Here is a 17,249-nt window from a genome sequence, read left to right as displayed (position 1 = left end):
CTTTAATTAGCCAGGTTACATTATACCATCCATGCTTCTTGCTAATGATGCAGTTCAGACTTCTCAAACTGTTGGAAAAGATTACAAACAGAACAGTGCAAACACACTTGAGAATACAATCCATATGGCCATAATTGCCTTATTTTCTGCTGTTTTCCTTCTAATTCTTTTTTTTTTATTGTTTTGTAGCTCTCTCAAGAGTAATGGCTAAAATAGAAGAAATGTAGCTAATAATATCTTGAGACAGATTTTGAGCAGGTTGGAAATCTCACTCTCTGCAGGCAGAGCGGGTTCATGTTGGGTCAGTGGACAGACTGGACGAGCCACAGGTGACAGCTCCTGGTGTTACAGAACACAACACTGTGGATACCAGCGTTTTCCCTCCTAAACCTGCAAACCTTTAGTTGACTGTTGATTGTTATAATACGGTGTGATTAAAATGAATTAACGTGAACAAAGGAATTCCTCGCTTGTAATGTGGAAAAGCCTCACCCTTTCTTTAAGTCGTCCAGAACACACCCCCCACTCCAAAGCCACATGAGCCTTTGTTGCACCATGCCACCTTTTTTTTTTAAGGGGGGAAAAAACAAAGTGAGAAAATGCTTTAGCTGCTTTCCAACAGGAATCTCTCTGTGTCAGATAAAGAGCCTTAATTGAATGGAGGAGGAAGTGGAGGAAGTGTAAGTTCAGCAGATCCCGCGTTCCTCGCTATTGTTGAACAATATTTATGTTCCTGCAGAGATGGTGGATATTTGCTTCAGAGGGCGTCAGCGTCCCCTGACTCTTACTGTGCTGTTAGGACGTTTCATCCAGTTTCTCATACAGCTCATGAGAAAATGTATATCCAATTCAAAGTTTCAGCATATGTTCTGCATATTTCCTGCATATTTCCTGTTGGCCTCAAGCTACACAGGTTTTCATTCTTTCCTGGATTTTCCTCTCGAGTATTTACTTGCAGAAAACACCCAGCAGCAGACAAAGTCACAGGACTGCTCGTGCTTGGGGTGAAAGGTTGTCTGGTGTGTACAGGTTTCCTGATGTAATGCATAACAACAGCTACTTTCCAAATTATGATGACAAATATTTTATTTATAACTTATTATTTGTTCTATGCCATTACATGTAAGCATCTAGATCAGGGGTGTCAAACACATGACCCGCGGGCCAAAACCGGCCCTCCAGAGGGTCCAATCCGGCCCGCAGAATAACTTTGCAAAGTGTAAAAATGACAGAGAACACATTAACTACAATTGTTCAATAAAAGTAACTGCTATTTCAAATGTGTCCACTAAATGTTTTGTGCCTTTGTAGATCCACTGTGATCGGTAAGTTGTAATGCACATGTGTAAATAATTAACTGAGGCATAATATTGTTGAAATTGCACTTATTTTAAGAAATTTCAGGTTGTTCATAATATTTTGTAAAAAGATAGTTCATTAAATGTGAACATGTACAGAATGTACTTGTCGTTTTTTGCACTAAAACAAAGGGAAACATTTGGAGTTGTCGTTATTTATAGGTTATTATGCTTTAATTTTACTGGTCCGACCCACTTGAGATCAAATTGAGCTGTATGTGGCCCCTGAACTAAAATGAGTTTGACACCCCTGGTCTAGATATTTAGTGATTGTATGTTTAAGGTTGTGAATAATAGGCCTTTTTTTTTACAGAAAACATTTCAACATGTCACAGTAGGAGAAGCACGGGTGTAAATAATAACACTTGTGGTACAATAAATACTATGCATGACACACAGACCTTTATGCACATCTACAGCTACAGCTACAGTCCAGCTGTTTTTTTCCATTCATGAGCAGCAGGTGGCACTGCCCTCCCTCCACTGCCTACTCCCTTGGGCACAGCAGCATCTTCTGCAATAAGTAAATGACATTTTGTTCTTACACAGCTCCATACACATCCAACACAGACAGTCATGCTTTGTGGAGATGCAATTAGTAGATTAGGCTCCTCTTTTGTTTGTTGGCATGGGTCTTTTTTGAATACCAACGTTTGTTTGCTGTAAATGCTGGTCTGTGTGCTGTGGCTTTTATCAAGGAACTCATTCCAGGCCTGCTGGGCCCGAGCCAGGCAACCTCTCAATGTAAATAGGGACAAAGAGACATTTTTAATTACGACCTTCAACGTGATCCTCACAGCACCATACACAGCACTTTTCTGTCATGTCTGGTGTGTCTGACCCGTGTGTGTGTGTGTGTGTGTGTGTGTGTGTGTGTGTGTGTGTGTGTGTGTGTGTGAGTGTTGGCCAACGTATAAGTTAATGCATGTACATAAGCGTGTACGTGCAGCCTGAGATTGTGTATCTAAAGCCATCCATCCCTTGGGCACTGTCAGCCCTTTCAGACAGTCCATGATAATCACCCTCATGATGAGGGCCAGCCAGAGAGGATTAAAGCAGACACCATCTTCCCTTACAGGAAGTAACGTCTCCTATATGTTAGAATACATTCTGCCCCTTCTCATCCAGGGCAATTCTGTACATGTGTGACATTAAGTGGGGGGTGTACGTGAGATTTGCCCACTGTGTGGTTTGTTAGACTGGCATTTCTGTTGACCCGATACTATTTATGTTACTCTCTTTCTACTACTTATGGTAGTTATTACTTTTGTATAAATTGGCACACTTTGCAGTGAGAGCTATTAAGATTGGGATCATGTTACGTTTAGTTCTTCCTCCCATAGGCAGAAAATGAATTCTCAGCTGAATTGTGCCTGTTTTTCTCTCTATTTCTTTCTCGGGTTAAACTGAAATACGGAAGATTAGATCCCAGACACAAGCTGAGCTTTTCAAACTAGATCTCTGTCTTTGTGGTTTGACTAGCTCACACACAGTCACAGTCTCTTTTTACAAGCCATACAGTATATAGCTGAGACTCATTGAGCTCATTCACTTCTGTACAAGATCCAAAGCCATAACTTAATCACAAAATCCTTAAGAATGAGTGAGCATTATAAGACTTGCAAAGCACAGAGATCCATTTGAGATTAACGGGAAGGCTTTGTGCTGTGGCCCACTTAAGTGTGTGTGTGTGTGTGTGTGAGTGTGACAGTCGGTCAGTCAGTCAGAGAGAGTGAGTGTGTTAGATAAAACGATTATTTGTAGCATGTAGGCCACAAGTCACCTCTCCTCCTCATCATGGACACACACACACACACACACACACACACACACACACACACACACACACACACACACACACGCACACACACATTTCTCTTGTACCACTCTGGCCCAGGCTCTGCCAGCTGGGATGTCTGGGTTGGATGTGACGGCCATTGTAAGAAGTTATGCGCACACTGCTGTTGTGTTCCTCTGATGCTCAGACTCCATATCTTTGCTTTTTTAAAATTTAGAATTTTGCCTTTATTGTTCCAGTCATAGTTAATTTCTGAATTAGTTGAGCAATATCTGCACTCTTCATTCATGCACATGTTCTAGTGACAAATATTGTGTTTGTGTGTGTGTGCAATCATTTGTGTGTTGTGATCTCACACGTGTGGCTTTAAGATTGAGGGCAAGACAGGATTGTAGCAAGGCGACCAGGCAGATGTTGTGGAGCTCCCTACAGAGCATCACCTCCTCTGAAGTCAGGGTGCCTCTGCAGACACAATCGGCCGTCACTTCAGCTGCAGCTCATCTGCATTTTCAGCTACAGATTGGCTAAAACACGAGAGCAGGGTGGAGCTTCTGAAATGCTCCAGATGCACAGTGGAAGAGATCGAAGGTGTATCTGTCGTTATAAAAAAAGACGTTTCCAGTCAAAGTGTGTGGGGGTGGGGGGAGCTGGATAAGAACTGGATGCCATATGATTGGTGGAAGGGAAAGGCCTGAAACGAAGTGACAAGTGACATAAAGAAGTGACACTTAAGAGCTTTGCAAAGGCTTTTGTACTTTCTTTTTTTACTGATTTCTGTCTCTTTCCTGGCTGTCTGGTGAAACCAAAGGAATACCACTAGTTCTGAAGGGATAATATGGAAACAAACAGTGATACAGAGGTATGTGCTCATTGCTTTCCTTCTAGCTGACCCTGCAATTAACTGCATCTCTCTGTATGAGACTTATTCTGTGTTGTTTTCTTTCTAACCGTCCAACATAGTTGTTTGTGGCTGCAGGTTTCCACTGTGCATATACAGTGCAAGTGTGTCAGAGTATAGATTATCCATGAGTGCATGTGACCAGGCTTTGTGCTTAAATATAAACATGTATAAATAATGACAATTGTCTGCTTAGCTACTGAGAGGAGTATCTGTTTTCCACATGACTGCAGTGTAGTTGAGCTTTTCCCTACTTTCCAACTCTAAGATGTTAAAGCACACATGTATTGATCAGGTGTGACAGCTTAATGCATTGAGAGTGTGTTGAGTGTTGGATTTCCTGAGGGAAGAAAGAAGACACTGACAGGAATACATTTGGGGCAGATATGCACGCAACTTTAGTGTACTGGTATCTTTTTTTATCTTCCTCTGACTTAAAGTATATAAACTAGTAAAGCACAGATAAACTATATGTTTTAATTGTGTTTTCTGCTGCACTGAATATGTGGAGTTTTGGTCACGTGGAAATTAGCATCAGCTCTATAGCTGTGAGAGAGTGCAGTGAAGGGGAACTATCTCCTCTATCCTCTTTCCTCTCTGTCCTAAGCCAGCTTCACACAGAGCCCTGCTATAACTATCCAAACAACCACAGCATTCACACAGAGCGCACATGGCTCACTTCACCACCTGCTACTGGCCTCGCCACAAGGGGAAACCTCACTGGTATTCAGCCTGTGCATTCCACAACATCGACTTTTTAAAAAGGAATAAACACTAAGCGTTGTTTGTGGAATGAATGCTTTTAATAGCCTCATTTGTATTTTTTGTAATACAATTTCTATTCTTTAGAAACGGTCTAAATTCAACAGGAGCTTAGGATCACAGTGTGTGAAAATTGGTAACTGCAACTCCATTGAATGCTGCAAAATCTCCCACACTTGACCAGCATACAGTCAAGTAAGCATTCCTGCCAACAGGGGCAAAGCCTGCCAGGCAAAGAATTATTTAGCGTTCATTAAATAATAGCATAGTAATTATTGTAGCTGGATTATAAACGACTCTGTCGACTGCATTTCCTCCTGAGCTGAAATCTGATTTCTTCATAAAAGGTCAATAACAACGTGCTGTATAGTTTCTTTATGACTTCTGATTGCATTTCCCATGTCATACAGGGAGCATATGAAGTGGGCTTTTCCCCGAGAGCTGTGTTTCATGCAACAAATCATCATCCATCAGCACTGTGGCAGCCAAATCCACTACCACCATCCAAGACTAACAAAGCAGCAAAGTCAAGCACACAACTTATTTATGTTGCGTTTTATGTCCTTCAATTGTTTCTCAGGGGCTGCATGGGCTTGAATCCCATCGTAAAATATATCCCACATCTCTCTGACGTACTCAAGAGGCTACTTACAATGGTCTCCTTAATAAGCTATGACTCAAAAGGGTATTTGTTTCTGTTTTGCTGTCATTTACCTCTCAGACTGCTTATTAAATTTAATTAAAAGTATTAGATATCGTGGTACTACTGTATATGCAATAAACTGCTCGGTGGTCAAATTGCTGCTTTAGCCTCACTTTACTCAGTTCACATGACAAACAGGACATTCCAGTCCGGCATCTCCTCCAGAGCTGAGATCTTAGATTGAGATGAAGTTCAGCATGTGAGTCTGTTAAGATGCAAAGAAGCAGCTTATATCCCAGTATGTCTGATGTATGTGGCTGTAGTAGAAAATGTTTTAAGTAATGTGAGTATGTCTTTAAGTGGAGTTGTCTCACTGTAATATGAAGGCGTATTTGTCACAAAGTAGTCCTGAAGGGAGGCATTTCCAGCCATGTGTCTCGCTCCAGGGCCTCAGCTTCTTTATGCCACTCTGGACCTGAACCAGCCACACTATGGTTTCACTTGGTCTGAGGCTTATGTATTCTGTTTTATCACTGAGAAACTCTGCATGGCATCACTGCTGATAAAGGTTGCTTATTATTAGTCGTGAATGAACTAATCCTCAAGAGGAACTGAAATGTCAGTTCGGCCAGTTATGGAAATTGGTTCAGGTCTCAGCTGTTACTCGTTCCATTGGAAGACTCTGTGTGGCTGCCTAATGAAAATGTGCGAGCCTATTAGGTTTTATTCCAGTTATAGAAGACTGTTTGCACATCATCTAATTAATATGGCAGAATAAGGATGAGGGAGTCTTCTGTAAATCTTGCACAACGTTAGGTCAAAGTGTTTTGTTGTTAAAGAGGTTAGGTTAATGACTGTGCATGGTATGGCTTATTGATGTTTGTAAAGCCAGTCAATCATATGCTTCATAAGTATATTGATTTAGCTGCTTCTGTGTGACAGGAGGAACTCGAAAGGCTTAATGAAGTTCTGGACGAGTGGGAATGTTTGCATGTGGAAAAAGTGCACACAGCAAAAATCTGATTGACTCTTTCTCCTCTGTTGAAGTTTTAAGATTACTGAAGCGTAATAATTCTCCCATATCCCTTTTCCTAAAGGAGGGAATGCCAATACAAACTTCTAACCCTGATCTTTTCCTACAGTACTTCACACAGCTGTGTGCCAGGAACACAAAGTAGCTCTGATTGCAAACAATGATGTCATCCATAACTGTCCATAACAAACACTTTTTGTTCTTGAGCCGGTCATCTCTGTTCATCTTGTGCACTTTGCTTTCTCTTGAGGTCCATTACATATTCTTTCTTTTTCCCCTTCAGCTGACTGTCATGATATCAAATATAGAGCTCGAGAGAAAATCTGTGTGTTTTTTGGCCACCTGGGCAGGCGTGTATAAAAAAAGAAAGATTCCATTAACAATGAAATTCCTTCTCAGATGCCTTTTTAAACCCTTTCAGCTGTAACTGTTTCTTCCAAAGACTTAAATATCAAGACTAATAACATTATGGATTACTAACCTGTCTGGTTCAGGGGGAGAGGGAAAGGTTGCACCGTTTCAAGTTTGACTTTAGAGTGCTTAGTGGAAAGTGAATCTACTTCCTGCTCAGTAATGCCTCATTACTTTAAAGGTATAATAATACAAACAATGAGACCTATGTTATGTTATATATTTTTTGATTATCTCATTACTATATTTTGGAGAGAAGAGACCTCTGTGGAAAATTCAGATCCCTGTGAAAACAACAACTCCCATGACCCCACACTTCTTTACAACGCCACCAAATTTGTCTTTTGTTATTGTTTTGATTGAGAAACCTCTAGAGTCAGAAAATTGCATATTGTCCATTCAAAGATAGTATGTGTGGCTTAGAGAAGAAAGCTGTGACCCAGCTCCATAGGTAGGCTCAGCCTTTAGGAATGCCACTGAAGGAAGGAGGTTAAACTTCCCTGTGTGAGTGCCTTTATCCCAGACATTTTGTCCTCGTGGTGCTGTGTGTCTTGTTAAGACAAACACCCGTAGAGCCGATAGTCAGAGTACTTTTTGGAGTAACTTGCTGCTTAAATTTGCATATGAATGAGGAAATCTCCTTAATGCTTAATGTGGTATGGAAGACAAGTATATAAATAGTTTCTTATGAATTTATTTATTAGCTTAATTAGTGAACTCATTAGCATAGCAGATTATGTTTAATATATCATTTGTAACTGATGGGACATTAGGCAGCTCAAGGGGCTCGTCTTACAGTTTGGTGGATACACAGGTTGCACTCAGTATTCGGGCTGCACCATATGAGGAAAATATGCGATATGCAATAACCTTTAATATCGCGATAACGATATTACTTTCTTTGAATAAACCGATATTAAAATGTATTCAGTTCTGCTTTTTTGCTGCTTAAAGAATACTGCTAAAATAAAACTAATTGCTTGTTAAATAAAAACACAACACAAGTACATTTTGAAGTGCAGTTATCTACTGATACTCCCTGTGTGCAATATCGCAGTCTTTCACGATGTGTTTACATCGCGAGTTGACATTGCAATGACAATAGAAAATGTATATATTGTGCAGCCCTACTCACTGTACAGGTTAGTTATAACTCTGCCTTTAGTATTGAGTCATCAATGTGTAAGTATGTTGGAGTGTTGGAGTCACAGCTAATATTAGCCATGGAGAATCATAGGTCTGAATAGCGTTAATCGTCTCTGTATGTTGTGTCATGTCTGATAATGAGCTGTACTGCTACAACTTGTGAATAGATTTAGCATTAGAAGATGTACTCGTTGTGTAGCCTGTGAATGGTGATGCGTGGATCGTCAATGCTACTGATCAGTTCCCCGGGGGGGGGCGCTGAGTGGCTCGATGGGGCTGAAGGGCGCTGTGTCCTCTGGGATGGAGGCGTATAAATGCTGAAGCCCCTGCTCTCCTGCTGCCTGATGGACTGGGCATGAAGAGCAGTGTACGCAGAGGCAGGACGAAGAGGTTTTAAGAGTCTGATAAAAAGGGACCACAGGTGAGGCACTGCAAGAGAGGTGAGGCTTTGTGTAGACGGGGAGGGAGGGGGGGTTTGTGAGTTTGCGATGCAACTTTTATGATCCACTTTCTTAAAGGAAAGAAGGTGTGTTGGTTGTGTTTTATTGTAGTTTCTGTATACACTGCAGTTGTGATTTTAGAAAGTGATTACATCAGATTTGATTATGGTTCTCTCAACCAGTTACATTTTTAACACCAAAATCAAGAAAAGATGTGGAAATTGAATGATAAACTTGTTCGCAGTTTTGCTCCAAAGTTGTCAAAGCTTTGAAATCGATTATCTCTTCTATGTGGGTCACAGGATCCACCATGTTGGACATTGATCCATGTGTTTTCATTGTAGCACAGGAAAGCAGGTCACTGATTTCCTAAACTGCAAAAACTATCAATTTCTCCTCTGCCCTAAAGCTCTACATCCTAGGATAATTAAAACTGTAGGCCATGGATGGAGGACATAAACCATGTAGGGGGAACACAGACGTATTACATGAAAAGCTTTTTTTAAACTCTGGTTCAACAGTGATGGAGGAATATAACGTAAATTAATCTGTTAACATTTTAATGTGCAAGGGAATAAAACAAATAGTGACTCATAAATGTAACATAAATGAACATTTTGGGAAGAAGTGTGACTCAGTCTGTTTAACTTTGCTATTCATCAAACAATACAATTACTCCCTGCATTATGTAATTGCAGCTGGCACAGATAGTCTTATCTGCTGGCACTCACATTGGCTGGACCGGTGCATTTCTGGTGGTCTGCCTAAAACATTGAATGGAGCTCATAACACACAGAGGAACTCATAACATTATGAAGTGCTGTAATGGCAGGAGGCCAGATTTGGCCAACATTATATTGGAAGACTGTGAAAATAATTGCCCTCAAAATGCCATTTGTTCAATCCTCTCTCTGGTTACTCGTATCTGCTCTGCACACGTACCATTTCCTCTGGTAAATGGCATGTTGTTTCATATGTCATTACTTTGGCTTTATTTAATCATTTGATTTTGATTTTTGTTTTCATCTTCCGTCTTGTCTTCATCTGTCTTGCCTGAACACATTTACTCCTCTTGTCATACCGCTCCCATCTCTTGAACCTCATGAACCTAATTTCCACATGTGTGCTCCCTTCCGGTTGGAGATTGCAGAGTGCACTTTTGCTCCAGTCGCAATGGAGGACAGTGACCACGAGGCTCACTCTTCATCAGAGGAGCATAACTCCTGCCCTGCCTCCCCTAATCACAGCAGGGACCATGATCCTGAACAGGTACCAGTGACACCCCCAAAAACCCTGAACTCCCTATTGAGTAATTTGGTCAACTTAACTTTACCTGTTGAGCCTCAACAAAAAGCAATATATAGAGATCTTTTATACAGACCAAAGGTTCTTCATGTCCTGTCGCAGCAACCCATTATACTTTTACCCCTCAGCTAATGCATAGTGAATAAACATAACATTAGTGCAGAGTCACAGTATGGGCCTACAGCTGAATGGCCTCATTGCTTTCTATAGGGCCACTGCATTATTTATCTTTGTGCTCCACCAACAGTGAGACTCTAGCTTGTGGTAACTGGAGTCATGGAATATGCACAGCAGCCTACACGTCAGCTGTGTATCCTCTTACAGGAAAAGCTGCAATGTGTTCATTTATATTTTAGCTTAGTGTGTATTACCCCTGGAAATCCAGGAATGGAGAATAATTTTAAGTACCCTCATGCCTGAAATCCTTTCACCGTAAAGAAGGCCTTTTTGCCTCACATTGGCTCTGCAAAATGTATGACGTGTCAAGAGATTTATACTGCTTGTAAAAACTCACTCCCTTCTTACAGGAATGCATAGTTAAATGTATGTCCTAAGTATTGCAGTTTATTCAATATTAGATTCATAGTAATGCAATAACACACACATCGAGATAGATGCCTGGTATTATTGAAAGTGATTACCAGCTGTATTGCAATTACATGTTGCATTATTTTCCGTCACCTTAAAATATTGCGACCGTTTCTTAAAGTGTGCATTTTCCCCCCTCTGGATCTCTTTCCCTTCCACATCGACACTTGACCTTTTCCTCTACCTATCTTTGCTTCCACCCTCAAATTTTTTTCTTCCACCCGCTCCTCTTCACCGCCTCAACCCTACCCCCCCTACAACCGTGGCATCTCTCTAGCATTCAAGCCATTCAGACGACTCAGAGGTGGAGAACATTATGCAAGACCCTCACCACCAAGGAGGGCATGGCCACCATGACCACACGCACCACCACCATCATGAGCCTCATGATGCAGACAGGGAAGCTGAGGGCGAAGACCGCCCCCATACCCCATCATATTTGCGTCACCCTGTGGCAGGCAGGGCGCAGTCGGATTCAGGTTCAGAGCCAAGTTTACCGGTGAAAAAAAGTGTGGAGTTTGACTTGCCGTGCCCCACCAGTCCCACCAGTCCCACCAGGCCCAAGAGTCCCTGGGCTCGATTTGACCCGTACGAGAATAATAAGGTAACACGAGGAGAAGAAACCCAGAGAGGATAAACGAGATCTGTATGCTTTAGTTCTGCTTCCAGGGAGATGTTGTTTGTGTTTGCAGTAATGTGTTGAACAATTCAGATTGATGGAGAGAGTTCCTGGGATGTGACTGAGCTTGTTCTTAAAACTGAAATGTTGCTTTATGTAGTTTAAAAAAAAGAGGTTGATTTGTGCTTATTTTCTTCTGGTGGAGCACGTTGTGATTGGGGCGCCGTGATGGTTTCACTCTGTTGTTTATTCAGGTGTCACGCCTTATGTGGGAAAGTTTGGATTTTGGATTGGTTGATAGCTGCGCTGAAAAGTAGTTGCACGATAGTGTGTGTGTCCCTGATGTATTATTTAATTTGTCTGTGTGTTTTTCAGGACCAGGACAAGGAATACGTGGGTTTTGCGACGCTGCCAAACCAGGTGCACCGCAAGTCAGTGAAGAAGGGATTTGACTTCACGCTCATGGTGGCAGGTAAATCCTCGTTTACAGATTAGCAGATATTTGATCTTAAACCCACCTTTTACTTTGAAGAAACTGCCAATCACAAAGTCTTAAACTCGCTCTTTTCGTCTTTGTTGTTCTTTGTTTGAAGGGGAGTCTGGCCTGGGAAAGTCCACCCTGGTCAACAGTCTCTTTCTCACAGATCTTTACAAAGATAGGAAGTTGCTCAATGCTGAAGGTGAGGGAGCCACAGATCTTGATAAATGTTTTCTGTTTAGTTTTTTAAACATTTGCCCTACAATATGTCATAGCTGATATTAAAAGCAGCGGTCCTGTTTGTGTCCTTTCCCTAGAGCGAATCACACAGACGGTAGAAATCACTAAACACACAGTGGATATAGAAGAGAAAGGTGTCAAACTGAAGCTCACCATCGTGGACACGCCAGGGTTTGGGGATGCTGTAAACAACACTGAATGGTACATATCAAACATTCTTAATGAATAACCTGAAATTAAAGAAAATGACCAACATGAAACTATTCACAGAGCACAACTGCACAACCTAATTTTAGCTCTGCTGTGTTTAAAAAGTCATGTGCAGTAGTTAGTATTGCCGCAGAGACTGAACGACCCCGTGTGTTTCTGCTCTAGCTGGAAGTCAGTGGCCGACTACATCGACCAGCAGTTTGAGCAGTACTTCAGGGATGAGAGTGGCCTCAACCGCAAGAACATCCAGGACAACCGTGTGCACTGCTGCCTCTATTTCATCTCGCCCTTTGGTCATGGGTATGACAAATCCTCTGTGCTCTCATAGGGATTACTAAGCCTTCTGTCTCTCTGTTATCGCTCCTAATAATGGGGAATATGAACCCATTTCTACTGCAGTATGTAATGTCTGTGCTGTCATTTGTATCAGACCAGTGACAACCTAATTGCATGCATGCATTTTTCCCCCTGGACACACACAACCACCTCTGTAATTCAGATTTATCGTAAATATCTGGCGCACCAGTTACTTTCAGTGCATCCAGACCCATTAATTGTTAAAGTAGCGTGCTGCTGCCTACAGTTAAAGCACTTCTCAGCTGCCTTCAGGTGAATTTAGTGCATCTAGTGCAGTGTTTTGGCTCAAATCAATCGTTTGTGCTGATGTGGTGCTTTTTGCTGCAGTTGTGCACATGCACTGTTCCACATCACTGTGCTCATTAAAGAACAAATATGTCACAAACCTCTAGTAATGCTGCAGTGCATTTTTAAAGTCACAGTGATGGAGAAACGGCTCCATCTGTTGATGAGCTTCAGTCATTACTCATCGGACACCAAGAGGCCACTTTGAGAGCAAACCTCTGCCACCGCTGATTGGCCAGAGTCGTCGTATGTTGTCTTACAGTATATTTCAGCTGCCAACATGCAACTACAGTCAGGATAAAGATTATTGGTAGAAAAAAACACCTCTTGATCATCACAAAGATAAATTACACCAGTCATTCCTAGATATCTTATACATAGACACACTTAAAGGTGTCCGGTATTACTTTGAGGGTATTGTGTCTCACTTCTAGTGAGTCATAAGTGATAATTGAGAGATATTCTTTTTGTATGAGTCTGTACTCATTGTGCCTTTTTAATTTATATGTATGTTTCGTGTCTCTTCTAGGCTCCGGCCTTTGGATGTGGAATTTATGAAAGCTCTACATGAGAAGGTTAACATCGTCCCCATCTTGGCCAAAGCAGACACACTCACCCCTAGTGAGGTCAAGAAAAAGAAACTCAAGGCAAGGTTGATCTCTGTCGATGAACCGTTGATCTATCTGTACATGTGTTTCATCTCAAATGTTTCAAATGTCATTACACTCAAAAACCAGGTTTTCACTCTTTCTCCGTCGTCTGTTTCCCCGTAGATCCGAGAGGAGATTGAGCAGTATGGTATCAAGATATACCAGTTCCCCGACTGTGACTCTGACGAAGATGAGGACTTTAAGCAGCAGGACCATCAGCTGAAGGTGAGAGCCGAGCTGCCAGGTGTTTTTCCTCTCTGCACTTTTTGTCTGTTGTCTTTCCTGCAGCTTGGGATTCGCTGCCTGTTGAAGTCAGCACTGCACTTTGTTGACATGTTGACAACTGGATACTCACATGGATCAGTCAATAAGCAAGAATAAAAAATAGCAACTAATAGCAATATCATCAAACATTTATTCCCATTTTTAGTACTTATATTTTTTAGGTTTTTTCATCATTCAGTTGTGTAAAAGGCCACCACCACCCCTCCTCATCCAAATTATGTTTACGCAAATACATTTTGAAAGTGTTCAAATGATTAAAATATTTAGTAAATAATTGTGAAATGAAGTATTAACCCCCAACTCCATGAAATACACCACGCTCAATTTCACCACGCCACAGACTGTATGGGTTGAAGCTGTTGCAGTAGTGGGCCAAACACACGTCGCCTTAAATAGAAGAACACTTGTGGTTTTTGGCACAACCATACAAATAACCCTTTTCTTCTACATCTGGTACAAAAAGGATGAAATGCAGGTATCATTAGAATGGATACAGTACAGCCCTAAAGATTATCCACTTAATAAAGTGTAGTGATGTTAAAAGGAAATAAAAAAACAGACCATATAACACAAGACCTTGGCACTGTCTGCTGACCACACAGTCATGAGCTGGCAGCGAGGACTCAGTCAGTGTGCCAGTATTTCTCTCTTTGCCTCTGCCCTCGAGTAACCTCTGATGAAAGCACTGTGTTAACTGCAGCAGGGAAACGGCAAATGGGAATAAAAGATGGAATAATTGAAATAATGACTGGGAAATTATGATTCAAAATATTGAGTGTAATTTCCGAGTGGAGGCAAATGTGGAAACGCAGAAACATAACAATAAAAACATCTGCACTGCACCACTCACTGGTCCAACTCATCTAAACCCTGCCCTGCCAGATATTTTTGAAATGTCGTTTTATTTTACGATCCTTTTCTGTTCTCCCAACAAGGAAAGCATTCCCTTCGCAGTGATTGGCAGCAACACTGTTGTGGAGGCCAAAGGAAAGAGGGTGCGAGGTCGTCTCTATCCCTGGGGCATCGTAGAGGGTAAGCCCATTCTCCTACTCCATCACAAGTAGTCGTAACAAAATGTAAGACAACCTTTTAGAGACACTGCATATGTGTTGTATTGACTTACATACAGAAACAGCTGTGTGTGTGTTCATTGATCCCTTTTTTACATTAGTTTTTGCCGGCTTGACGAATATGTTGTTGAAATTGATCCTCCCACTGTGGTTTGCAGTGGAGAACTCTGCACACTGTGACTTCGTGAAGCTGAGGAACATGCTCGTTCGCACACATATGCAAGATCTGAAGGACGTGACCCGGGAGACTCACTACGAGAACTACAGAGCCCATTGCATCCAGAGCATGACCCGCATGGTGGTGAAGGAACGCAACCGCAAGTAAGCTCACACTGAAGCGAGCACATAGACCTTTACATACTACAATGGCGTGAAGAAATAATAGACGTTCAAATATCAAGAGATAAGAAAGGTTGAAAATATAGATATTTAAAGACAATTCAAAATAAATAGGTAAACAATCATTTTGGGATTTTTCAGTGTATTTAATGGGTTAAGATTGCTCCTGTATTCATCCTGACAGGCACATGTAAATTAGTTATTAATTTCCTGATTCCTCTGTATGTCTTTTGTTTTTTTTAATACATTATTTTTGTACTCTTTGTTATAGTGGATCAGAAATGCAAAGGAGAACCGAACAGACATATCGTCAGCGGTAATACAATACAGCTCTTATGTTATTTATGAATTAGCTTTGTGTTAAATTACTTTCCAAATAGTCTCAGGAAGGAAGAGAGGCATTAAAGAAAACACCAACAGAGCATCATGTAAGGAACACTTCAATTCCACGTCAGTCTCAGTCCATCCAAAGGGAATCAAAATAACTATTGTCTTATACAAATAAACCCATTCAGCCAATATATAGAAAGTAAATGAGGAAATATTTATAAATGTGATAATACTGGTAAACCACATCCATAAAGTCTTGTTGTTGACACATGAGCCTCAAGTTGTCAGATTGTGTGTGCGTAGTTACATTTTTTGTGTGTATACTATGGAGAAAAACTGTAATACAGCATTCTTTTTCCTGAGAATGTCGCCACAGACACCCAGTTTGTAATACTGCAAATATATAAATATTGCAGTATCAGTGGGCCTTAGGCTCAGGAACCGTTGTGTTACCTCCTTTGGCGATAGATAAGGATTTAACAGACATTTATATTTAGGAAAGCGAAGAAAAGAAAATCACGAATACCAAATATTTTCCTTTTTTTCTATGTAATATCCATTTTCATATGTAATAATCCACTTCGACCAATATATTTCCTATTTTTGGAGCAAAGTGTTAATGAAGTCTGTCAACAGCATTTGGTAGACGGCAACTAATTACAGAGTGCACGATGCAGATTTAAATCCCATCACGTGTGGTGCCGTGAAGATGAGCTGGTGATGATGATCGTGATAAGATCAGCCACAGCTCTGCTCTGACCTGCTGTCGGCTTTGATAGTTTTCAATAAGACTTTGACGTCGGGGCACCATGATATTGCCGCACTACAATAGATACACAGTGGTTCATCTGCCACCAAACAGTCTCCACGCTCAGTGTTCAGCAGTTAAATCCCTCAGTCACTACGATTAGCCAAGTGACGTGTCAGATCCAGATCCACCTTTGTGCCACAATAAATGTTGAATTTCTCTATAATGTGTATTTCTTTGCAGTAAACTCACCAGAGAGAGCGGCACAGACTTTCCCATCCCTGTGGTGCCCGGAGTGGCGGACGAGACAGAAAAGCTCATCCGAGAGAAAGATGAGGAGGTACGGCACGCTGACCAACAGCCGGACTCGCACCAGCAACATGATCCCGAGTCTGAACACAGTTCTGCCCACCATGAGCTCTCAGACCCTCAGCATAACGCAGAGGCGCACTCAGAGCATAGAGATATGTCTGATGAAGCCCTCTGAGGGTCTTTAGCTCACAGATTTTGTTCATGAATGAGATTTCTGTGAAGCACACTCGGGTCATGTTTTCTGAGGTTGACAATGAGTAGCCTCAGAAACATGACATGGTGTTCTTTCAAACCCCTTTTCTTCTGTCCCCGCAAGTCCCTTAGAACTATTAGTGGGTAGGAAAAAGTAAATGTTTCATAATCACGATTTTAAGAGCTTTTAACCATGCGTTGGTAAAACGTGTTCCATGGCAGGTTTTACAGTCGGTGCGATGCAAACAAGTTACTAATATGGTTTGAATTCAACAATTATTATAAATACATCAGCAATTATATTCAAGGGCTAAATACAATTTGTATGAAATATTATATAAATAGTTTCTTTGGGCATTTAGTTAGAAGAAATATCATTCGTTGAACTATTATTCCTTTTATGCTCCTAATATTTAAATTATTCACATACTTTACTCTCCAGTTAATGTAACTGAAGATGAACTGAGCAGACGTACATAACTGTACACGGTGTTAGTTTACATTATAATCAAATACAGGCGATGATACATCTGTGCATGGTGAATGATCGCAGACGTTATGCTTCCACTTCCTTCCCCTTCCCCACTAAATCTATTTATTTGATCAAATAAAGAGACCCTTTATCCTCAGTTGTTTTTATTTGTTTTGTGTAACCAACACTAAAATGTGGTTAAACATGAACATAGAACTGCAACTATTTCATGTTTCCAGCTTCTCAATTATATAAAAAATAATATGTTTGGGTTCAGACA

The 17,249-nt window shown here is 41.1% G+C and overlaps 1 protein-coding gene across 5 annotated transcripts in view; it reads left to right on the top strand.

Annotated features, from left to right (window-relative positions):
- The window catches only part of septin4b (septin 4b), a 42,292-nt gene that overhangs the window by 22,756 nt on the left and 2,287 nt on the right, over positions 1 to 17,249 (top strand). Inside the window, exons 1-12 of one of the 5 annotated variants that reach the window (XM_029446171.1) lie at positions 3,744 to 3,783; positions 3,965 to 4,015; positions 11,377 to 11,473; positions 11,595 to 11,681; positions 11,797 to 11,920; positions 12,095 to 12,229; positions 13,101 to 13,218; positions 13,345 to 13,446; positions 14,442 to 14,538; positions 14,735 to 14,897; positions 15,187 to 15,231; positions 16,237 to 16,333. In XM_029446171.1, coding sequence (XP_029302031.1) covers positions 3,992 to 4,015; positions 11,377 to 11,473; positions 11,595 to 11,681; positions 11,797 to 11,920; positions 12,095 to 12,229; positions 13,101 to 13,218; positions 13,345 to 13,446; positions 14,442 to 14,538; positions 14,735 to 14,897; positions 15,187 to 15,231; positions 16,237 to 16,333 — 1,089 coding nt within the window. In that variant the 5' untranslated portion in view covers positions 3,744 to 3,783; positions 3,965 to 3,991. Of the gene's footprint in view, positions 1 to 3,743; positions 3,784 to 3,821; positions 4,016 to 9,532; positions 9,759 to 10,659; positions 10,987 to 11,376; positions 11,474 to 11,594; positions 11,682 to 11,796; positions 11,921 to 12,094; positions 12,230 to 13,100; positions 13,219 to 13,344; positions 13,447 to 14,441; positions 14,539 to 14,734; positions 14,898 to 15,186; positions 15,232 to 16,236; positions 16,334 to 17,249 lie in introns of those variants that run through there. The other 4 variants (XM_029446170.1, XM_029446173.1, XM_029446169.1 and 1 more) reach the window with 4 other exon arrangements.

This window comes from Cottoperca gobio, chromosome 13, assembly GCF_900634415.1.
Source record: "Cottoperca gobio chromosome 13, fCotGob3.1, whole genome shotgun sequence".
In the NCBI taxonomy this organism is placed as follows: domain Eukaryota; kingdom Metazoa; phylum Chordata; class Actinopteri; order Perciformes; family Bovichtidae; genus Cottoperca; species Cottoperca gobio.
The sequence above is the reverse complement of the archived record's forward strand: the minus strand, read 5'-3'. Positions and strand labels throughout refer to the sequence as shown.